The sequence below is a fragment of the Nerophis ophidion genome, linkage group LG18 (genome assembly GCF_033978795.1).
Source record: "Nerophis ophidion isolate RoL-2023_Sa linkage group LG18, RoL_Noph_v1.0, whole genome shotgun sequence".
NCBI classification, from domain to species: Eukaryota; Metazoa; Chordata; class Actinopteri; order Syngnathiformes; family Syngnathidae; genus Nerophis; species Nerophis ophidion.
Genome location: NC_084628.1, coordinates 26,595,414 through 26,621,785, shown reverse-complemented (window position 1 = coordinate 26,621,785; position 26,372 = coordinate 26,595,414). Strand labels below are relative to the sequence as shown.

At 39.4% G+C, this 26,372-nt stretch overlaps 1 protein-coding gene across 1 annotated transcript in view; it reads right to left on the bottom strand.

Moving 5' to 3' along the window:
- The window catches only part of gbe1b (glucan (1,4-alpha-), branching enzyme 1b), a 260,449-nt gene that overhangs the window by 204,242 nt on the left and 29,835 nt on the right, over positions 1–26,372 (bottom strand). The window contains exon 2 of the mRNA XM_061877862.1: positions 21,963–22,132. Within this exon, the coding sequence (XP_061733846.1) occupies positions 21,963–22,132 (170 nt within the window). The remainder of the gene's footprint in view (positions 1–21,962; positions 22,133–26,372) is intronic.

Below are 26,372 nucleotides of genomic sequence, written 5' to 3'. Positions count from 1 at the left end.
ATTGACTATCTTGACGATTATTTGACTAATTGTCGTTTGTATTGACGATTATTTGACTAATCATCGACTATGTTGACAATTACTTGCTTAATCGATTATCTTGACGTATGACTAATCATCGACTATCTCGATGAGATTCGACTAATCGACTATCTTTACGATTATTTGACTGATCATCGACTATATTGACGATTATTTGACTAAAGATCGACTAGCTTGACGATTATTTGTCTAGTCGAGTATCTTGACGATTTTTTTGACTAATCGAATATCTTGACGATTATTTGCCTAATGGACTGTATTGACGATTATTTGACTAATCATCGACAATATTGACGATTATTTGACTAATCAACTATCGTGACGATTATTTGACTAATCGACTATTTTGAGGATTATTTGACTAATCATCGACTATCTTGACGATTATTTAACTAATCATTGACTGTCTTGACGCTTATTTGACTAATCGACTATCTTGACAATTATTTGACTAATTATCGACTATCTTGACGACTGTTCGACTAATGACAAATCAACTATATTGACGATTATTTGACTAATGGACTACATTGACGATTATTTGACTAATAAACTATCTTGACGATTATTTGACTAATCATCGACTATATTGACGATTATTTGATTAATTGACTACATTGACGATTATTTGACTAATAAACTATCTTGGCGATTATTTGACTAATCATTGACAATATTGACGATTATTTGACTTAGAAGATTTTAAAACGGGCCCTGCGATGAGGTGGCGACTTGTCCAGGGTGTACCCCGCCTTCCGCCCGATTGTAGCTGAGATAGGCCCCAGCGCCCCCCGCGACCCCAAAAGGGAATAAGCGGTAGAAATGGATGGATGGATGGATTTTAAAACGTACACAAATTCAGCATCAATTTTTAAAGTTAGCTTGATTTTTTTCTTAGGCATGTACTTACTAACAACAAAGATGACTAATTAATTCCAAAATATTTATTGACAGCCTACAACTACGCTGCTCATTCGACTGTTAGAAAAACAAAAATAACTATTAAAAATTAGTCCATTTAAAACAAGGACAGGCAAAGTGCTAAATATATATATATATATATATATATATATATATATATATACACACACACACACACACACATATATATATACATATATTTACACACATATATATACTGTATATATATATACATATATATATACATATATACATATATAGAGGGGCGGAGCTTGCTACCGATCACCACCTGGTGGTGAGTTGGCTGCGATGGTGGGGGAGGATGCCGGACAGACCTGGCAGGCCCAAGCGCATTGTGAGGGTCTGCTGGGAACGTCTGGCAGAGTCTCCTGTCAGAGAGAGTTTCAATTCACACCTCCGGGAGAACTTTGAACATGTCACGAGGGAGGTGCGGGACATTGAGTCCGAGTGGACCATGTTCCGAACCTCTATTGTCGAGGCGGCTGATTGGAGCTGTGGCCGCAAAGTTGTTGGTGCCTGTCGTGGCGGTAATCCCAGAACCCATTGGTGGACACCAGCAGTGAGGGATGCCGTCAAGCTGAAGAAGGAGTCCTATCGGGTTGTTTTGGCTCATAGGACTCCGGAGGCAGTGGACGGGTACCGACGGGCCAAGCGGTGTGCAGCTTTAGCGGTCGCGGAGGCAAAAACTCGGACATGGGAAGAGTTCGGGGAAACCATGGAAAACGACTTCCGGACGGCTTCGAAGCGATTCTGGACCACCATACGCCACCTCAGGAAGGGGAAGCAGTGCACTATCAACACCGTGTATGGTGCGGATGGTGTTCTGCTGACTTCGACTGCGGATGTTGTGGATCGGTGGAGGGAATACTTCGAAGACTTCCTCAATCCCACCAACACGTCTTTCTTTGAGGAAGCGGTGCCTGGGGAATCTGTAGTGGACTCTCCTATTTCTGGGGCTGAGGTCGCTGAGGTAGTTAAAAAGCTCCTCGGCGGCAAGGCCCCGGGGGTGGATGAGATCCGCCCGGAGTTCCTTAAGGCTCTGGATGCTGTGGGGCTGTCTTGGTTGACAAGACTCTGCAGCATCGCGTGGACATCGAGGGCGGTACCTCTGGATTGGCAGACCGGGGTGGTGGTCCCTCTCTTTAAGAAGGGGGACCGGAGGGTGTGTTCCAACTATCGTGGGATCACACTCCTCAGCCTTCCCGGTAAGGTTTATTCAGGTGTACTGGAGAGGAGGCTTCGCCGGATAGTCGAACCTCGGATTCAGGAGGAACAGTGTGGTTTTCGTCCTGGTCGTGGAACTGTGGACCAGCTCTATACTCTCGGCAGGGTTCTTGAGGGTGCATGGGAATTTGCCCAACCGGTCTACATGTGCTTTGTGGACTTGGAGAAGGCATTCGACCGTGTCCCTCGGGAAGTCCTGTGGGGAGTGCTCAGAGAGTATGGGGTATTGGACTGTCTTATTGTGGCAGTCCGCTCCCTGTATGATCAGTGTCAGAGCTTGGTCCGCATTGCTGGCAGTAAGTCGGACACGTTTCCAGTGAGGGTTGGACTCCGCCAAGGCTGTCCTTTGTCACCGATTCTGTTCATAACTTTTATGGACAGAATTTCTAGGCGCAGCCAAGGCGTTGAGGGGTTCCGGTTTGGTGACCACGGGATTAAGTCTCTGCTTTTTGCAGATGATGTAGTCCTGATGGCTTCATCTGGCCGGGATCTTCAGCTCTCACTGGATCGGTTCGCAGCCGAGTGTGAAGCGACCGGAATGAGAATCAGCACCTCCAAGTCCGAGTCCATGGTTCTCGCCCGGAAAAGGGTGGAGTGCCATCTCCGGGTTGGGGAGGAGACCCTGCCCCAAGTGGAGGAGTTCAAATACCTAGGAGTCTTGTTCACGAGTGAGGGAAGAGTGGATCGTGAGATCGACAGGCGGATCGGTGCGGCGTCTTCAGTAATGCGGACGTTGTATCGATCCGTTGTGGTGAAGAAGGAGCTGAGCCGGAAGGCAAAGCTCTCAATTTACCGGTCGATCTACGTTCCCATCCTCACCTATGGTCATGAGCTTTGCGTCATGACCGAAAGGATAAGATCACGGGTACAAGCGGCCGAAATGAGTTTCCTCCGCCGGGTGGCGGGTCTCTCCCTTAGAGATAGGGTGAGAAGCTCTGCCATCCGGGAGGAGCTCAACGTAAAGCCGCTGCTCCTCCACATCGAGAGGAGCCAGATGAAGTGGTTCGGGCATCTGGTCAAGATGCCACCCGAACGCCTCCCTAGGGATGTGTTTAGGGCACGTCCAGCTGGTAGGAGGCCACGGGGAAGACCCAGGACACGTTGGGAACACTATGTCTCCCGGCTGGCCTGGGAACGCCTCGGGATCCCCCGGGAAGAGCTAGACGAAGTGGCTGGAGATAGGGAAGTCTGGGCTTCCCTGCTTAGGCTGCTGCCCCCGCGACCCGACCTCGGATAAGTGGAAGATGATGGATGGATGGAATGATACATATATACATACACATATATACATATATATGTACATACACATATATATACATACATATATATATATACACATACAAATATATATACATACATATATATATGTATACATACATACATACATATATACATACATACATACATATATATATATATATATACATACATATATATATATATATATATACATACATACATACATACATACATATATATATATATATATATGTATATATATATATACACACAAACACATACACAAGCATGTATACATATATAAACATACACATATACACTGGCAAATATACATATACACACATATACACATACATGCATTAACATTTATGCACGTATAGATAGATAGTACTTTATTGATTACTTCAGGAGAGTTTTCTCAGGAAAATTAATATTCACACATATGCATAAATACATACACATGCATACAAATACATATATACACATACACGCATACACATACATATTCAGATATGCATAAATAAATACACATATATACATACACACACACACACACAAAATACTACAAACGTCAGCAGCCAAAGGATAAGCATTTTAAACATATTAACAATAATATTATATAATATATACAAGATAACAAATAAAGATGCGTAGGTTGATTTATTAATAATTGAATCATAATCAGATTTTGAGGTCCACCAGTGGAGATTACTGCATTTCCGCAGCACATTCTTCATCAGAACATGAAAAAACATCAATAATGGTTTCGTCCTGAATCCCGCGTTGTGAAAGTCAGCCAAAGGGCGACTTCATTATTTTTCATTGCTAATGAAATAATTAGGAGTTACTTCGCTATAGGCCAAGAGGTCTCCACACGCAGGTCGTCTGCCTTGCCATTGGTGCTCCAGTCTTACGTAAGGTGCTCACCTAATAAAGCAATGAAATGGCCACTTCAGCGCTCAGTGCATGAAAGACCCTGCTGCTAGAAACATTAGCGGGCGATGAAGGGGATATATCAGCACGCTGAGCATTTACCACAGACATCATTTCAATCCCACAATGCATCCAAGTGCTTGTCCTTGATGAGTGGCACACAACAGCAGGACGGAAAGTGACCCCACGCACACTCCAAGTCAGATGTGATTTATCGCCCGGGTGCACGAGTGCTGCTGCTTTAGCACAGGCACTGATGAAAGCGAGAGAAATCAAATAAAACGACGTAGCCGTGTCATGAAGTAATCTCTCACAGGAGCCAATGTTGGAACAAGGCGGTCCTGCAGGCAGATGATTTGGGTTGATAGCAGAAAATGAACACTTTTAATACTTAAAGGGGAACCGCACCTTTTTGGCAATCCTTCACAATCCCCATGTAAGACAAAAAAACAAGTTTCCCCTGTTTTATGCATTCTAAGTCGTAAAATACGGCAAGTGAGAGGTGGCTAACAATGCAGCTAATGTGAGTAAGCACCAACAATACTCCATTTATATCTTGTTACCGGAATATTAACCAAGTATTAGCAATCATGTTATTATAAGCGCTAACACAGAGGAACTACTTTTAACGGTGCATTGATCACAGCGTTAACTAGCATATGCTGCTATATTGACAAATTGAGCTGCTGCATCGCTTCTGAGTTGGTGAAAGTTAATGCCAGAATGTAAATAATGCATGAAACTTCACGATAGAAGGAATTGCCCATTTTGACCATTGTTGACATCAGTACAGGGACAACAGATGTAAAATGGCCTCATCATTAATTGACAGTTGTGCGTTTGGTCCAGCTGGTCGGGGGACGTTTTTACTGGTTAATTTGGGTAAGCACTCCATTTATGTGAAATAGGATCACTTCAAATTGCACATTTACAACATCAAAGCCACTTTCACCTCACTCTCTCGGCTTCCCTCTGCTCCAACGTCTCACTCTTCCTCTGTGCTCGCTTCAAGAAGCAGTAATTCATCCTCAGTATTTTCAGCTTCGAAAAGATAAGGTTGTCGTTTGTCTAAAAATAGTCATCTTTGTTGTCTGTTACTAAGTCTGCCATGATTAGAACACACATATGCGCACGTTTGTTTCTGGAAGTAGGAACGCACATTTGTTGTCAGAAGTGCGCTACTATGGAAACGTAAAACAATGCTCCGAGGGATTAGTACGGGCAATGATTAAAATTACCAAAATACGGTCAATATTGTACATATTACATATTGTTTTGAAGGTGTCTGTTACTACATTATTTATATACTTGCAGTGTGTGTATTGTAAATATTACATGTTATGAAGGTTTCTGTTACTACATTTTATATATAAATATACACAGTGGGGCAAAAAAGTATTTAGTCAGCCACCGATTGTGCAAGTTCTCCCACTTAAAATGATGACAGAGGTCTGTAATTTTCATCATAGGTACACTTCAACTGTGAGAGACAGAATGTGAAAAAAAAAATACAGGGCTTCACATTGTAGGATTTTTAAATAATTTATTTGTAAATTATGGTGGAAAATAAGTATTTGGTCAACCATTCAAAGCTCTCACTGATGGAAGGAGGTTTTGGCTCAAAATCTCACAATACATGGCCCCATTCATTCTTCCCTTAACACGGATCAATCAACCTGTCCCCTTAGCAGAACAAACAGCCCCAAAGCATGATGTTTCCACCCCCATGCTTCACAGTAGGTATGGTGTTCTTGGGATGCAACTCAGTCTTCTTCTTTCTTCAAACACGACGAGTTGAGTTTACACCAAAAAGTTCTATTTTGGTTTCATCTAACCACATGGCATTCTCCCAACCCTCTGCTGTATCATCCATGTATCTATTTTGGTATAAAATCAACTCGTCGTGTTTGGAGGAAGAAGAATACGGAGTAATAGTGGTTCATTGGTCAAAATGTTTCATAGATGATGTGTCTCACCTTCCCTTTATTTCAAAAATCCTTGAAAAAAATTGTTGCGGAGCAGTTAAATGAACACTTAGCGTCTAACAATCTATGTGAAACCTTTCAATCCGGTTTCAGAGCAAATCACTCCACGGAGACAGCCCTCGCAAAAATGACTAATGATCTATTGCTAACGATGGATTCTGATGCGTCATCTATGTTGCTGCTCCTCGATCTTAGCGCTGCTTTCGATACCGTCTATCATAATATTTTATTAGAACGTATCAAAACACGAATTGGTATGTCAGACTTAGCCCTGTCTTGGTTTAACTCTTATCTTACTGATAGGATGCAGTGTGTCTCCCATAACAATGTGACCTCGGACTACGTTAAGGTAACGTGTGGAGTTCCCCAGGGTTCGGTCCTTGGCCCTGCACTCTTCAGCATCTACATGCTGCCGCTAGGTGACATCATACGCAAATACGGTGTTAGCTTTCACTGTTATGCTGATGACACCCAACTCTACATGCCCCTAAAGCTGACCAACACGCCGGATTGTAGTCAGCTGGAGGCGTGTCTTAATGAAATTAAACAATGGATGTCCGCTAACTTTTTGCAACTCAACGCCAAAAAAACGGAAATGCTGATTATCGGTCCTGCTAGACACCGAACTCTATTTAATAATACAACTCTAACATTTGACAACCAAACAATTAAACAAGGCGACACGGTAAAGAATCTGGGTATTATCTTCGACCCAACTCTCTCCTTTGAGGCACACATTAAAAGCGTTACTAAAACGGCCTTCTTTCATCTCCGTAATATCGCTAAAATTCGCTCCATTCTGTCCACTAAAGATGCTGAGATCATTATCCATGCGTTTGTTACGTCTCGCCTCGACTACTGTAACGTATTATTTTCGGGTCTCCCCATGTCTAGCATTAAAAGATTACAGTTGGTACAAAATGCGGCTGCTAGACTTTTGACAAGAACAAGAAAGTTTGATCACATTACGCCTGTACTGGCTCACCTGCACTGGCTTCCTGTGCACTTAAGATGTGACTTTAAGGTTTTACTACTTACGTATAAAATACTACACGGTCTAGCTCCATCCTATCTTGCCGATTGTATTGTACCATATGTCCCGGCAAGAAATCTGCGTTCAAAGGACTCCGGCTTGTTAGTGATTCCCAAAGCCCAAAAAAAGTCTGCGGGCTATAGAGCGTTTTCCGTTCGGGCTCCAGTACTCTGGAATGCCCTCCCGGTAACAGTTCGAGATGCCACCTCAGTAGAAGCATTTAAGTCTCACCTTAAAACTCATTTGTATACTCTAGCCTTTAAATAGACTCCCTTTTTAGACCAGTTGATCTGCTGTTTCTTTTCTTTTTCTTCTATGTCCCACTCTCCCTTGTGGAGGGGGTCCGGTCCGATCCGGTGGCCATGTACTGCTTGCCTGTGTATCGGCTGGGGACATCTCTGCGCTGCTGATCCGCCTCCGCTTGGGATGGTTTCCTGCTGGCTCCGCTGTGAACGGGACTCTCGCTGCTGTGTTGGATCCGCTTTGGACTGGACTCTCGCGACTGTGTTGGATCCATTGTGGATTAAACTTTCACAGTATCATGTTAGACCCGCTCGACATCCATTGCTTTCCTCCTCTCTAAGGTTCTCATAGTCATTATTGTCACCGACGTCCCACTGGGTCATTATTGTCACCGATGTCCCACTGGGTGTGAGTTTTCCTTGCCCTTATGTGGGCCTACCGAGGATGTCGTGGTGGTTTGTGCAGCCCTTTGAGACACTAGTGATTTAGGGCTATATAAGTAAACATTGATTGATTGATTGATGTTTTACAGATCATCTTCAAGTCGCGTTCTGACAGTCACTTCAGGATGCGCCGTTTTGTGGGCGGTCTTATTTACGTGCCTCCACTTGGACAGCATCTTCTCCCCGTCATCTTTGTTGTAGCGGTGTAGCGTGCAAGGACGGGAGTGGAAAAAGTGTCAAAAAATGGAGCTAACTGTTTTAATTACATTCAGATTTTACTTCAATCAATAACGGAGCAGCATCTCCTCATCTGGAAATGTGTCCCGTGAAAAACTGTCCAACAGGAACTCTCTAATAACTAAAGTTCCTTGGGTGAATAATGTAAACTCACTATACCGGTATGTTTTAGCAAGTTCATGGCGAGTTTTACCAACAGATATGTGAGAACTTTACACTTCTTTATATTAGAAATGGCAACGGCTGAGGATGAACGTCCCATAACAAGAAGATGGAGGAAAAGAAGAAGCTTATAGACTACGGACTACAAAGGCGGAAGTGCGCAATTATTCAAGATTTATGCGGACCCCAAATACGGATCAGCAGGTACCAGAAGGTAAGAAAAGTTGCTTTTGCATAATATTGCGAAACAAAACGGCAGATAATACCTTACCTTATACACACATCATAATAATACTCCTATTTCGAAGCACAGTACAATCCATAAAGCCGTGCGGCTTCATAGCTTACCAAAGTCCTACTAAAACATGTTGATAGATTTTCGAGCGCCGTGTGTAATGTTCTTAATTTTCAATGGAACATTTAAAATGTTGGTGTTGTTTACTTGAGTCATATTGCCATCATAGTGCAGCCTAAACTTATCTTTTATGTTTGAGTGCCATCTACAGCCATGATTACTGGTCACACATATAATTACACCATGTACCAAATAAAATTGCTTCCAGGTGGGTAAGCACAACCAAACTTATTCTTTACATTAGGCGCACTGGGTTATAAGGCGCACTGTCGGGTTTTGAGGGAAAAAAAGGATTTTAAGTGCTCCTTGTAGTACGGAAAATGCGGTATGTGTTCTGTGGAGGGGGGCGTGGCCTGCAGCAAAGCAGGGTGTGCCAAGACCGGCTTCGAAATCAGCGACAGGTGCGTAAATGGCCCACCTGGGTCCAGTTATCTAATCACCTGTCGCTCTGTTAAAAGGCAGCAGCAGGGAGGAGAGAGTTGTTGGAGCTTGAGCGAGAGCACGAGCAAGAGCGAGAGCGACAAATCATAAATAAAAATTCTATTGTAACCCTGATCCGGGCTCTCATGGCGATGCTTGGTGGTCTGGGAGGGCAACCTCCACAATTCTTGTCTCTCATAATGATTGTGAACCATAGGCAAAATTCCCCCCAAAAAGTTCAGTGCCGCTTTAAGACTTTTATGGCTCGGGTACCTGGGACTTATAACATTCACCACATCTGGGGGATCCCCAATGGTGAATAGGTGTGGAAAAAGATGTGGGGGAAAAAAAATGCTTAAGGACACCCTGAGCCTCACCCTGTTTATCTGGGCGAGTATGGCGTCATCTGGCTAATGATGATGAAAACAAACGACTGACCTCCCTCCAGAAGAGAAACCATTAACTTGCTCTGACTTTCAAAAGTTGGCACAGCGGGGGCCAAAGGAGATTTGAGAGCGCACGCGAAAGCTTTTCCTCGCCCTCATCAACTTTGCCGACCGTGATGACGATGATGAAATAAGCGGCTACTAAAATATTAAACACACACTTCCACATTCTAAAGAACTAACATGCGCGTGCACACACACACACACACGCACACACACACACACACACACACACACACACACTTTAGTATTCCAGCGGATCTCCTGTGATCAATATTTTCTGCATTCCCCACTCCCAGGTCGGCCGATCAAAAGGGCCAATGGCCTCGCTGCACCGCCGGCTACGGTTTAGCTTCATTTCTGCTCCCTTTGTGCGTAAACGTCTAATATCTTATGGAAACCCAGATGCAACCTTTGTGTTTGCAAAGAAATCTCACGACCTAGTTTGAGAACTAACTTGGAGATACAAAATAGATTCGAGGTCAACACGACACACGTTTGAGTTTGTAATACACAAGTGAAGTGAAGTGAAGTGAATTATATTTATATAGCGCTTTTTCTCAAAGTGACTCAAAGCGCTTTACATAGTGAAACCCAATATCTAATTTTTACATTTAAACCAGTGTGGGTACCACTGGGAGCAGGTGGGTAAAGTGTCTTGCCCAAGGACACAACGGCAGTGACTAGGATGGCAGAAGCGGGGATCGAACCTGCAAACCCTCAAGTTGCTGGCACGGCCCCTCTACCAACCGAGCTATACCGCCCCACACAACACTGTGATAGGACAGCAATCTGTACTGAGTGACAAACATGAACAATCATATTACAGTATCCGTAAAGTATTAATTCATGTTTTGTTTGTACACAGCTAGCCAGACAGTGTATGTACTGTAGTTGTAATAACACACATGACGTGCTGCATGTATCATGATCAACGTAAAGTGTGACTCATTCGATGGACAGATGTGCGTTTGGTCCAGCTGGTCGGGGGACGTTTCTCCCAGTTAAATTGGGTAAGCACTCCATTTATGTGGAAATAGCTTCACTTCAAATTGCACATTTACAGCGTCAAAGCCACTTTCACCTCACTCTCTCAGCTTCCGACTGCTTGCTCCAACGTCTCACTCTTCCTCTGTGCTCGCTTCAAGAAGCAGTAGTTCATCCTCTGTATATTCAGCTTCAAAAAAATAAGGTTGTCATTTGTCCAAAAATAGTCGTCTTTGTTGTCTGTTACCAAGTTTGCCATGATTAGAACACACACACACACGCACACACACACGTATATGTGTGTGTATGTATATATATGTATATATGCTTATATACTTGTATGTGCGTATGTATTACATATATATATATATATATATACAAATATTATATATATATATATATATATATATATATATATATATATATATATATATATATATATGATAAATAAATGATAAATGGGTTGTACTTGTATAGCGCTTTTCTACCTTCAAGGTACTCAAAGCGCTTTGACACTACTTCCACATTTACCCATTCACACACACATTCACACACTGATGGAGGGAGCTGCCATGCAAGGCGCCAACCAGCACCCATCAGGAGCAAGGGTGAAGTGTCTTGCTCAGGACACAACGGACGTGACGAGGTTGGTACTAGGTGTGTGTGTTTTGTGTATAAATGTACCGTATTTTTCAGACTATAAGTCGCAGTTTGTTTCATAGTTTGGCGGGGGGTGTGACATATACTCTGGAGCGACTTATGTGTGAAATTATTAACACATTACCGTAAAATATCATATAATATTATTTATCTCATTCGCGGAAGAGACGAAGAAAATGTCAGCAATCGTCACACACATGTCAGCAATCGTCACATACATATCAACCAATAAGAATTCGGCGGGGGAGGGTCATGACAGAAGTGCATTGTGGGTCATGGAATGCTAACTGCTATATGCTACTGCCGTAGCTATAAAAATGGATCATTTCATCGATGGCGGTAACTTATAAAAACTGAGAAGGACTGAACAAAAATGGCACCGAAAAGGAAATCCTGTACTGCAGATTACAAGCTGGACGTAGTGAAATATGCAGCGGAAAACGACAAGCGGAAGCGGCGCATACCTTTGGAGTTGGCAGAGTTGTGTAGAAGCGACATCGAAGAAGAAGATTTCACCGGATTTATCGATTAGAAGTGACAGATGGTTTGGTAAACGTATAGCATGTTCCATATGTTATAGTTATTTGAATGACTCTTACTATAATATGTTACATTAACATACAAGGCACCTTCTCTGTTGGTTATTTATGTGTCAAATCCGTACGCTTATTCAGCCTGTTGTTCATTATTCTTTTTTTTTTTTTTTAATTGCCTTTCAAATGTCTATTCTTGCTGTTGGATTTTATAAAATAAATTTCCCCCAAAAAAGCGACTTATACTCCAGTGCGACGTATAAATGTTTTTTTCCTTCTTTATTATGTTTTTTCGGCCGGTACGACGTATACTCCGGAGTGACTTATAATCCGAAAAATATGGTATATGGATATATATGTATATTTGTATGTGTGTTTATATGAATTAAAGTTAAAGTGCCAATGATTGTCACACACACACACTAAGTGTGGCAACATTTTTCTCTGCATTTGACCATCACCCTTGAGCACTCCCTGGGAGGTGAGGGGAGCATTGAGCAGCAGCGGTGACTGCACCCAGAAATCATTTTTGGTGATTTAACCCACAATTCCAACCTTTGGTGCTGAGTGCCAAGCAGGGAGGTAATGGGTCCCATTTTTATAGTTTGGTATGACTCTGGCGGGGTTTAAAACTCATGATCTACCATTCTCAGGGCGGACACTTTAACCACTAGGCCACTGAGTAGGTAAAAGACGCAGCTACCAGTTGAAGTGGATATTTCATCGGTTTCCATTTAAGACGACCAATTTTTCGGTGCATCTCTTGTCAATAGTCTATATGTAATATAAGAATATGTAGTTTGGTTCCAAGGAAATGGAAATTGTTGGTATTTGCTTACATGTTAGGTACATTGCATAAGTTGTTTTTCCGTAAGGGAGTTGAAAATTAATGCTAGCGTAGATCCTCGCTGATGTCCAAGTCTCCTCTGCTTAACAGCCATAAAAATATTACAACCCTCCAAAATATATTACACTATATACAGTTGTGGTCAAAAGTTTACATACATTTGCAAATAACATAATATCGTGGCTGTGTTGAGTTTCCAATAATTTCTACAACTCTTATTTTTTTTTTTGTGATGGAGTGATTGGAGCACATACTTGTTGGTCACAAAAATCACTCCTGAAGTTTGTTTTTTTAATTAATTTATTATGGGTCTACTGAAAATGCAACCAAATCTGCTGGGACCAAAGTATACATACAGCAATATAAATGATCAATTTTAGTGATGTAGAAAAGTTACAATCAAATCAAATGAGCTTCTTGGCATGGCCTCTTAACTTCATGTCAGTGATTATGATTGACGACACCTGTTAACTTCTCTGAGCCCATTTAAATGGGGCTCATGTGATGCAGTCATTAGACTCGGTTACAAACGTGACAATGGGAAAGTCAAAGGAACTCAGCACAGATCTGAAAAAATGAATCATTAACTTGACTTGAACAAGTCAGGAAAGTCACTTGGAGCCATTTCAAAGCAGCTTAAGGTCCCAAGAGCAACTACGCAGACAATTGTTCGGAAGTATGAAGTTTTGTCACTGCCACGATCTGGAAGAAAATGAAAGCTATCACCCGCTGCTGACAGAAATTTGGTCAGGATGATCAAGAGTCAACCGAGAACCACCAAAAAGCAGGTCTGCAATGAATTGGAAGCTGCTGGGACACAGGTGTCAGTGTCCACAGTCAAGCGCGTTTTGCATCGCCATGTACTGAGAAGCTACCATGCAAGAAGCTCTTGCGCCAGAAGCCACACCTTAAGGCTTGTCTAAAGTTTGCTGCTGGTCACATGGACAGGGATAACATCGCTGAATGTATACTTTTGACCCAGCAGATTTCGTGACATTTTCAGTAGACCCATAATAAATTCATAAAATAATCAAACTTCACAAATGTTGTTTGTGACTAACAAGTATGTGCTCCAATCACTCATCACAACAAAAAAAAATAAGAGTTGTAGAAATTATTGAAAACTTAAGACAGCCATGACATTATGTTCTTTACAAGTGTATGTAAACTTTTGACCATAGCTGTATATCTATTCATACATTATATTACTTTCTGTTACTTTCACGTAATAAAAGGTGATTTTCAAGGTATTGTGACTTTTATTTTATTTTGTAGAAGCAGCGTCTTCCTTTCGGTCAACTTCTTTTGTTTTCACTTTATGGCAGTTCGAATGCAAGTGACGTCGAGGCCACATTGGGGTCACATTGGGGCCAGATTGGGACCTGTGTGCGTTTACACTGCAGTCTGATAAACATCACATTTTACAGTCCACTTGAAAAAGAATCAGATCTAAAAAAAAAAAAAAGTCTGATTTGAGCCATTTTGGCCTGCAGTGTAGTCATGTAATGACTGCTTGGCTTAAAAAAATCAGGGCCAAATACAAGCTTTTTCACTTCCGATACCGACGTTGATCTGATACAATATCAGCACAAATCCCAGTACATGCTTTAATTATTTAATAGTGTGGACAGTATGGTTGTTCCTAGGTATGTCCGATAATATCGGACTGCCGATAATATCGGCAGATAAATGCTTTAAAATGTAATATCAGAAATTATCGGTATCGGTTTCAAAAGGTAAAATGTATGACTTTTTAAAACGCCACTGTGTCCACGGACGTAGGGAGAAGTACAAAGCGCCAAAAAACCTTAAAGGCACTGCCTTTGCGTGCCGGCCCAATAACATATCAACAGCTTTTCACACACACAAGTGAATGCAAGCATACTTGGTCAACAGCCATACAGGTTACACTGAGGGTGGCCGTATGAACAACTTTAACACTGTTACAAATATGCGCCACACTGTGAACACACCAAACAAGAATGACAAACACATTTCGGGAGAACATCCGTACCGTAACACAACATAAACACAACAGAACAAATACCCAGAACCCCTTGCAGCACTAACTCTTCCGGGACGCTACAATATACACCCCCCGCGAGCCTCGAAAACTCGCCCCCCACCAACTCCGCCTACCTCAACCTCCTCATGCTCTCTCAAGGAGAGCTTGTCGCAAATTTCAAGGTGCTGTTTTGAGGCCTGTTAAAAAATAATAATGTACTTTGTGAGTTCAATTATAAATATGAAAGGGCCATGTTGGCATTTTTTTTCCATAACTTGAGTTGATTTATTTTGGAAAATCTTGTTACATTGTTTAATGCATCCAGCGGGGCATCACAACAAAATTAGGCATAATAATATATTAATTCCTCGACTGTAAATATCGGTTGATATCGGAAACTGTAACTAAGAGTTGGACAATATCGGATATCGGCAAAAACAGCCATTATCGGACATCTCTAGTTAGTCCGATACCAATAATTTACTACCGGTACCAAAATGTATATCGATACTTTTCCAAATAAAGGGAACTACAAAAAATGTCAATATTGTTTTTTTTTTTTTTTTACAGAAGATCTTACACTACAATAAACACTCAGTCAAAGATTTTTCAAGGTTAAAATTGAAATTGAGATAGGGTCCAGCACCCCCCGCGACCCCGAAAGGGACAAGCGGTAGGAAATGAATGGATGGATGGATGGATGAAATGGCATCGACGCTGAAGGGAAAGTCTTGCCTGTGCTCTTCAACCACGGTCTGGGAGTCAAAGCCGCAAAGCGGAACTCCGATGAAAGAACGGAACTTGTACTTTTCAAAGGTGGTATAGTACCGATTTCAATTGATTAGTATCGCGATACTTTATTAGTACCGGTATACCGTACAACCCTAATGGACGGTGAGAAAATGTTGGATGGAGTCAAACTGAAATGCCAGTTAGCATTAATATTGATTTTCAGATTAATCTCGATTCTTAAATCGATTGAGTAGTTTGGGAAGCATTTTGTTAAAAAAAAAAACAGTTTTATTTTAAATAATATAAACAATTATCAGAGCTGTTTATTTAATGGAGGAATGTAATAACTGAACTGGCACCCAATGCTACTGAAAGAGTATAGTGTTTGAATCGAGAATCGTTTTGAATCGATTCTGAATCGAATAGTTTCCCCCAAGAATCGAATTTAAATCATGTGGTGCCCAAAGATTCACAGCTCTAGTTGGCATGTGTCAAGTTGTACTTCTGCAAAAATGGCTAACAAAAAAGTCAGCTTGGTGATGCTAGCTTGCTAGCGTTAGCACGTGTCAAGTATGAAATTGTACAACTGTGGGTTAAACGGTTGCAAATTTAGCTAAAACAATAAATAACCTGTAATGTCTTTTGAAAATGTTTAATTATAATTTTATACCAAATAATACTATTGAAAAAATCAGTTTGAATCAGGAATTGATTCTTAATTCAATCGTTACCGCCCAAGAATGGAATCGAATCATGTGGTGCCCAAAGATTCACAGCCCTAGTTAGCATTTGTCAAGTACCAACCTTGATGACTGTATGGTGTGCTTCTGCGAAAATGTCTAAAAGAGTTAGCATGGTGATGGTAGCATGCTAGCTTGCTAGCGTTAGCACGTGTCAAGTAAGAAGTTGTATGACTGTGAGTTAAACGGTTGCAAATATAGCTAAAAAAAGAAAAAAACTGTAAAGGCTTTTGAAAAAATGTTCTTATAATTTTATACCAAATAATACTATTGAAAAAATTGGTTTGAATCAAAAATCGATTCTTAATCGAATTGTTACCGCCCAAGAATGGAATCGAATCATGTGGTGCCAAAAGATTTACAGCCCTAGTTAGCATGTGTCAAGTACCAACCTTGATGACTTTATGGTGTGCTTCTGCGAAAATGTCTAAAAGTGTTAGCATGGTGATGCTATCATGCTAACTTGCTAGCGTTAGCACGTGTCAAGTAAGAAGTTGTATTACTGTGGGTTAAACGGTTGCAAATTTAGCTAAAAAAACAAAAAACCTGTAAAGGCTTTTGAAAAAATGTTATTATAATTTTATTCCAAATAATACTATTGAATAAATTGGTTTGAATCAAAAATCGATTCTTAATCGAATCGTTACCGCCCAAGAATGGAATGGAATCGAATCATGTGGTGCCCAAAAATTCACATTAGTTAGTATTTGTCAAGTACCAATTTGTACTTCTGCAAATATGGCTAAAAAAAAAGTCAGCATGGTGATGCTAGCGAGCTATCATGCTAGCGCTAACACGTGTCAAGTATAAAGTTATATGACTGTGGGCTAAACGGTTTAATTTTTAGCAAAAATAAATAAAAAATTACCTGTAACGTCTTTTGAAAAATTTTCATTATCATTTTATACCAAATAACAGAGGTGTGGACTCGAGTCACATGACTTGGACTCGAGTAAGACTCGAGTCATGAATTTGATGACTTTAGACTCGACTTGACAAAATGTAAAAAGACTTGCAACTCGACTTAGACTTTAACACCAATGACTTGTGACTTGACTTGGACTTGAGCCTTTTGACTTGACATGACTTGCTACTTTCCCCAAAACCCAACGATTAAAAGGTTATTCAGGAGCGCTCTGTATCTTCCATTGTGTACGCGTGTTTGTCAACATGTGTGCGATGACAGCCTGTGCGCTACCTGTCAGTACAACAGCCAATCAAATTACATCCACGTTGTTTTCATCACACAGCATTCAGCCAATCAAATTGGAGGAAAACCAACGAAGAAGGGCTTTCAAACAACAGAAGAATAAGTGAATACAATTATGCCATAAAGTGTTTCGTTTGGGTATTAAAAGTACGACTTGGTCAACAAAAGAGGAATTGCCGTAAGCAAAACATGCGGTTGGAAGATTACAGACGGAGACGCAACAACTTCCAACTTCGTTCGACATTTGAAGTTGCACAAAGAAGGGTAAGTTTTGAATGTTAGCTTGCGTTTATTGGCTGAGTAACGTGACTTTATTTGCTGTGTAGTTAAATCAGTGAGGCTGTAAACTCACTGCTAACGTTAGAACCATAGACATCTTATAAGGGTGCGCAGCATCGAGCGCTACTGCCTGTTGCCGCAGACGAGACGCGGGGCCGCCATCTTGGAGTGGTGATCCGCTCCACTCAGTGCAATTCATTTGGCAGGAGCAATGAACTGTCAGTGCATTTTATACATCTTACCTCACTGAATACCACTTATATGCACGCGCTTTTTTGTCATACGTGTAACTATGATAAAGGACACATGTCTTGGCGTGTTCATAATTTGCTTAACAGAAATCGAATATTCTTATATGCTATAAGTGACCAGACGTCTGAGATCAAAACTGGGAATATAATCCCAGAGAAGGGGAAAAAACAGTCAGCTATATTGAAGTTGAAGAAACAATATGATTAGGTTATATATACATGCATATATCCTACATAAACAATGTATGAATACATTACATATCTATATATCTTATATCTATAGACCAGATGTTCTCAAATGGGGGTACTTGAAGGTATGCAAAGGGGGACATGATATTTTTTTTAATATTCTAAAAATAGCAACAATTCAAAATCCTTTATAAATATATTTATTGAAAAATACTTCAACAAAATATGAATGTAAATTCATAAACTGTGAAAAGAAATGCAACAATGCAATATTCAGTGTTGACAGCTAGATTTTGTTTGTGGACATGTTCCATAAATATTGATGTTAAAGATTTCTTTTTTGTGAAGAAATGTTTAGAATGAAGTTGATGAATCCAGATGGATCTCTATTACAATCCCCAAAGAGGGCACTTTAAGTTGATGATTACTTCTATGTGTAGAAATCTTTATTTATAATTGAATCACTTGTTTATTTTTCAACAAGTTTTTAGTTATATTTACATCTTTTTTTGTATAAATAGTTCAACAAAGACCACTACAATTGTGCAATATTTTGCACTGTTATACAGTTTAATAAATCAGAAACTGATGACATAGTGTTGTATTTTACTTCTTCATCTCTTTTTTCAACCAAAAATGCTTTGCTCTGATTAGGGGGTACTTGAATTAAAAAAATGTTGACAGGAGTTACATCACTGAAAAAAGGTTGAGAACCACTGTTATAGACTTATACTCTGTTGCTGCAACAGCAGAGAGTTTTTTCTGTCTTGACACTTTGTATTGATATTTTCTATTACATTCTTCCTTTAAATGATCATGTTTACAGTGATTGTTTTATATGTATTTTTCATGTATGTTGCTTTGGATAAAAGTGTCTGCCAAATACTTAAACATATATAAACACCTGAAAGTCTTTATGTCAGCTAAAACCACCAATCTGTTTCACTGGATTCAGAATAAAACCATTCTGTCTTACTCAACAAAGTTAGTATTTGAATATTGTTACTTGAAGACTTATCTGTGGTTACAATAAAATGAGAATGCATCATAATCAATGGCGGCTGGTGAATTTTGTTTTAGGTGGGCCTGAAAGTTTGTAAACCAAATACCTGTAGGGGGTCATCCTCCCCCAGAAGATTTCTTTGTGATATTCACATACAAATATTGTAGTTCTTTGCTCCTGCTTAACTCTGTGGTAATATTCTTTTCACAAAATACAACCAATAGTATCCATCCATCCATTTTCTACCGTTTGACATGCACCTGGGGATAGGTTGATTGGCGACACTAAATTGGCACTAGTGTGTGAATGTGAGTGTGAATGTTGTCTGTCTATCTGTGTTGGCCCTGCGATGAGGTGGCGACTTGTCCAGGGTGTACCCCGCCTTCCCGCTTATGTTAATGTAAATTCTTACTTGTGAAAAGTAATCCTCCAATTCGTATTTTCAACAGTCCGATCAATTGAGCGGGAAAACGCTGAATACCAGCCCAGCATCTTTTTTTTCTACCTGTCAAATGTTAGTTTAGGCTGTTTGCCGGCTCCTCATCACCACTTCATGATGGCGGCCAAATTGCTTGCGTCACACGCAATGACGTTATAACCATAGACATCTTATAAGATGTCTATGGTTATAACGTCATTGCAAACACGGCAATCTGTTGCGTCCACTGCAGATGTTACCTTATTCATACTTATTGTCAAGTGACTTTTTTTAAGCAGGGTTGCATGATGTACCTACACATAACGTTATGTTAGTGAATGTATCACAAACAGTAACGTAACATTAGACGGCGGTCAGCAGCACCGCGTATTTTAGCCACCTACAAAAAGACAAACATAGTCAAATAAAGGTCAGTTAAAATGTATACTATATTAAGAATATGTGTAAATATTCCATAGAGCCCTGACATCTAACAACTACAGCACTGTTCATTGTTATGTTCATGTATTTGTTGTTTTTCATGTGTACACACACATAAACACATACAGTATGAGATGAGATCAATGAGATAAGGTGACAACATGACATAAACTGCTGATGAATTAGTTACAATGCCATATTCCATGGAAATACAATGTTAACGCTTTTGTGCAAATAAGTACAGTTGCACTTGTTTTTTTAAATAATAAATACATACAGCGATTTAAAAGCATACACAATCTGTGTACATATATTAGTCTGTGGTTAAAAAGACTTGAAGTGACTCGAAACCCAAAATGCAGGACTTGGGACTTGACTTGAGACTTTCCAGTATTGACTTTGGACTTGCCTGTCTTGACTCGGGACTTGACTCGAGACTTGAGGGCAAAGACTTGAGACTTACTTGTGACTTGCAAAACAATGACTTGGTCCCACCTCTGCCAAATAATACTAGTGAAAAAAATCGGTTTGAATCGAGACTTGATTCTTAATCGAATCGCTACCCCAAGAATCGAATCGAATCATGTGGTGTCCAAAGATTCACAGCCCTAGTTAGCATGTGTCAAGAATCAACCTTCATTAATAAATGGTGTGCTTATGCGAAAATGTCTCAAAAAGTTAGCATGGTGATGCTAGTGTACTTGCAAGCTGATGTTATGTTAGCAGCTAGCACGTGTCAAGTATGAATTTGTATTACTGTGGGTAAAATGGTTGCGAAATTAGTAAAAAAAAAGTTAGCATGCTAATAAAATAAAGGTTCACATAAAATTGATTCAAATCCTAATTGATTCTTGATTTTCAAATAAAGATTTAAAAATGTTTATAAATAATCTCTAACGTCTTTTAAAAAAGTTTAATTATAATTTTATACCAAATAATACATTGCAAAAATCGATTTAAATCGAGAACCGTGTTGAATTTGAGTATCGATTCCGGATCTAATCTCTACCCTTCAAGAATCAAATCGAATCGTGTGGTGCCCAAAGTTCACAGCCCTAGTAAGCATGTGTCAAGTACCAAGTTTAATGACTTTCAAGGTGTACTTCTGGGAAAATGGCTAAAAAAGTTAGCATGGTTATGCTCCCGTTCTTACGTTAGCATGCAAACAGTTAGCATGTGTCAAGTATGAAGTTGTACGGCTGTTGAAACCGTTGAAAAATTATCTAAAAAAGGATTTTTAAAGTGTTTTAGCTATTTTAGAAGTTATACACCTCAGAGTCGAATGTATTGGTATTTGACGCATGCCAACTGCTAGTATGTTATTGTTGGAATGTTAGCTTTTTGGTTAATTTTGCAGGTATACACCTCAGAGTAAAACAGCTTGTCAAGTTGTGCATGTTAACAGTTAGCATGCCAGTGTTTTAGCTATTTTTGCAGGTATACACCTGAGAGTCCATCTATTTGACAATTAATGTAAGCCTCCTATTAGCTTGCTAATGTTTCATGCTATGTGTAGTAGCTAATTTTGCAAGCATGAGCTAATTAGTGTTCTCGTTATTATTACACGCTGAAGTTATCATGTTAGCATGCTTACATTTTCATGTTAGCTTTTTTTTTATGTGTGATGTTTGATGTCTGTGGGAGTGTTTTCATGCATATTTGTATGTGCTATCGTAGTGTGAATAGGCTAGCGTCGCTAGCATTAGCGAGTATGCTAACACATTTACAAGTGTCCGTGTTACTATTATAGCTTACAAGGGCATTCTTTTTGTATTGTTTCAGTTTCATAAATTCACCAAAATGTCACTGTGGAATTATTGAGTCTGTTTAGCTGACTGAAGTTCATGACCATGACTTCTGTTTTGTTTGATCACCCGTTTTACTGCCCTGTTACGGACGCCATTTGGAAGCAATTAAGTTATGTAAATAAACATTTACAAAATCCCCCCCAGAGTCCACTTACTGAAATCTCCGGTGAGGAAGAGGGCCTCTGCAGCTGGAGCCCACTCCCGAAAGAACAGGCTGTTGTCGGGCCGTCGGTGCACGCCGAAGGTCCTGTAGCTCCGTGTGAACTGGTCGAAACCTCCCTCTGCCTCTTCTAGCTGGAAAAGATGCTTTTGGAACAGCTCATACCTGCAGAACCACAAGGAAACAATTATACATACATCATTTGGACGATGAATAACTGGGGACCTGTCAGACGTGGCTAGTCATGTGCTACATTTACTCTGTTAAATGTACTTAAGTAACTCCGTTTTACACACCCACACACAAACCCTCTGTTATAAATCATAGGCCATTGTGCAAATTAGCACAACTACCCCCATGGTTTTCTAACCCATTTTTAAAAAAGTAAATACCTTTTCAAAATATATTTTAATTTTGTTTTGTAAAATTCCAAAAGTTAGTGTTACAAAATTACTTAAATATTTCTTAAAATATGCTTTAAGTATTGTGTGAAAACCTTTTTTCCACAATATGGTAACTTTTTTTATTGGCTTTTTTTTACAATATATTTGACCTGTAATCATGTAAAATGGCATAATTTATTCTTGAATTGATGTAAACCTTTTTCTTTAAATAAATTTACTGAGACGGACAAGCGGTAGGAAATGGTTGGATGGATAACTTTCTCAAAAAATTCTAGTATGAAAATGTTTTCTCAAAGATATATCAACTTTTTGTCTTAAAAAATATAACTTTTTTCCACAATATGTTTTACTTTAATACTGTAAAATGCAATACCTTTTTCCTTTAAATTGTTTTTATTTTTCTTAAAATATTTTCCTCTTAAAATATCTTAACACACACTTGTAAAATAACGCTTTTTCTCACAATAGAGTTTTTCTATTAAAAAAAAAAATTCACAATAAATTTGATTTTAATCTTATAAAATGGCAAAATAGTTTCTTGTAATTTTTTTAAATTTTCAAAAGAGTCGGAGATCATTTTTGTACAATGAAAACTTTTTCTTCCGATAATGTTTTTTTTTCTAAAAACATTTTTTTATACATTATATGACTTTAATCTACTTAAAATTACATAGTTTCTTTTCAAATTAAAATAAAAATTGGCAGAATATACCTAAGAATTCTTGTATGAAAACTTTTTGTCAATGTAAGGTAACAATTTTTAAAATATATTTGACTTTAATAATGTAAAATGCCATACCTTTTAAAAAAAAAAAATAAACTTTTCTTCAAATATTTACTCCACAATTCTTGTAAGATATCTTTTTCTTACAATATTGTTTTTCTAAAAAAAAAAAAATCCCACTATTTGACATTAATCCTCTAAAATGGAAAATATGTTTTGTTGTAAATTGTTTTAAATGTTTCTCAAAATATTCTGACAAAAATATTGTACAGTGAAAAGTTTTTTCTCACAATATTATAAATTATTTCACTGAAAAAAAAACCTCATAATTTGTTTGAACTAAATCTTGTAAAACTACAAAATTTTGCCTTGTAAAATAAATGAGAAAATTACAACACTATTCTGAAAAATTCTATTAAAACATTTTCTTAAAAATCTTGCAACTTTTTGTCCCAAAAAATAAGACTTTTTTTCCCACAATATATTTTACTCTAATCCTGTAAAATGGAATGCCTTTTTCTTACTTTTTAAAAAACTTTTTTTTAATCAAAATATGTTTCTTTCTTTTTTTCATAATTAGGGTCCGCCCTGCAATGGCAAAGGACATCCATGTCCTTTGCCATGCAAGGACCCTATTGAATCTGTAGCGTTTTATTAGGGTCCGCCCTGCCAGCAAAGGACATCCATGTCCTTTGCTAAGGCAAGGACCCTATTGAATCTGCTGCGTTTTATTATTATTCTTTCTTTCTTCCGCACCGATACTCGCATATGCGCTGTATTTTGACCCACTGACCATGCCTCAAAGCACACCAAATTTGACACACGCGTCGGTGAGGAGTTTCTTCCCAACATATTAGGGAGCCGAACCAGAAAAATCAAAATTGCGCTCTAGCGCCCCCTAGGAAAAGACAAAAAATGGATTGCTTGTAACTTCCGGTAGGAATGTCGTAGAGACATGAAACAAAATCCTCTATGTAGAACTGACCGAGACCTAAATTCCCCATCAGAAACTCCTATACCTAAAATCAACAGAAATTTTGCAAAACCCTTTCAAAGCAAAATTTTCGCCAAAAATGCTATTTTTGCCTCTTTGAGCTGTAATTTGACCCCCTTAAAATGCTTCAAAACTCACCAAACTTGGCAGACACATCAGGACTGGCAGAAATTGTGATCTAATGAAAAAAAAAATTTCTAAAACTCAAAATTGCGCTCTACAAAATTTTTGGAATGAAACACAGAAAAAACTGCTTCTAGGGAGAAAACACAGACAAAACTGCTTGTAACTTCAGGTAGGAATGTCGGAAAGACATGAAACAAAAACTTCTATGTAGGTCTTACTTAGACCTACATTTTAATAATTGACAGCTAGCAGAAAAAATCAACAGGAAGTTGGCAATTACCCCTTCAAAATAAAAGTTTTCGTGAAAACCCGTCACCTTTTTCAAATCGAAACTCCTCCCAGTGCGTTTGTCGTTTCGGCTTCAAACTTGCACAGGAGAGAGATTGAACCCTTTTAAAAAAAGTGGTCGGACAAAGTTGTGATAAGTTCTAAGGTTTTGATTTTACGCGCCTTCAAAGAACCCCTGCGCAAATTTTCCAAAAAAATATCATTTTTACCTCTTTGAGCTGTAATTTGACCCCCTTAAAATGCTTCAAAACTCACCAAACTTGGCACACACATCAGGACTGGCAACAATTGCGATCTAGTGAAAAAACCAAACCCCAAAACTCAAAATTGTGCTCTAGCGCCCCCTAGGAATACAACACAGACAAACTGCTCCTAGGAAGAAAACAAAGACAAAACTGCTTGTAACTTCCGGTAGGAATGTCGTAGAGACATGAAACAAAAACCACTATGTAGGTCTGACTTAGACCTACATTTGAATAATTAACATACTTTGCCAAAAATCAACAGGAAGCTTGATATTTTCACTTCAATACAACAACTGCATTACTTTCACAATGCATTAAATAGTGGCACGAAGGCTTTTCCTGCCATGGGGCTCGGGGACAGCAACCCAAGGCGCGCTCGCACCTTCGCACCCTAATTTGACCCCCTTAACATGCTTCAAAACTCACCAAAATTGACACACACATCGGTATGGAGCGGCAGACCAACTTATTAAGCAACCAAACCCCAAAAATTAAAATTGCGCGCTAGCGCCCCCTAGGAAGAGACAAAAAACGGACTGCTTGTAACTTCCGTTAGGAATGTCGTAGAGACATGAAACAAAAACCTCTGTGTAGGTCTGACTTAGACCTACATTTTGATAATTGGCATCTTTCAGTTAAAATCAACAGGAAGTTGCCAATTACCCTTTCAAAATAAAAGTTTTGTAAAAAGCCGTCACCTTTTTCCAGACAAAACTGCTTGTAACTTCTGTTAGGAATGTCGTAGAGACATGAAACAAAAACTTCTATGTAGGTCTGACTAAGATCGGGACTCGGGACACGACGGCGGCGGCGGCGGCCAACGGCGGACCCGACCAACGCTGCTTGCAGCTTTAATTATTCTTTATTATTCCGCACCTATGCGCCCCAATTTCACCCCCTTAATATGCTTCAAAACTCACCAAAGTTGACACACACGTCGGTCTACCGTGACACCACAACGTATTAAGCAACCAAACCCCAAAAATCAAAAATGCGCTCTAGCGCCCCCTAGGAAAAAAAAAAAACAGACTGCTTGTAACTTCCGTTAGGAATGTCGTAGAGACATGAAACAAAAACCTCTGTGTAGGTCTGACTTAGACCTAAATTCCATAATTGTATCTTCTGGGGCCAAAATCAACAAAAACATTTCAAAAACCCATTCAAAGCCAAATTTTCACAAAAAATGCAATTTTTGCCTCTTTGAGCTGTAATTTGCCCCCCTTAAAATGCTTCAAAACTCACCAAACTTGGCAGACACATCAGGACTGGCAGAAATTGTGATTTAATGAAAAAAAAAATGTATAAAACTCAAAATTGCGCTCTACATAATTTTTTGAATGAAACACAGAAAAAAATGCTTCTAGGAAGAAAACACAGACAAAACTGCTTGTAACTTCCGGTAGGAATGTCGGAAAGACATGAAACAAAAACTTCTATGTAGGTCTTACTTAGACCTACATTTTAATAATCGACAGCTAGCAGAAAAAATCGACAGGAAGTTGGCAATTACCCCTTCAAAATAAAGGTTTTCGTGAAAACCCGTCACCTTTTTCAAATCGAAACTCCTCCCAGTGCGTTTGTCGTTTCGGCTTCAAACTCGCACAGAAGAGAGATTGAACCCTTT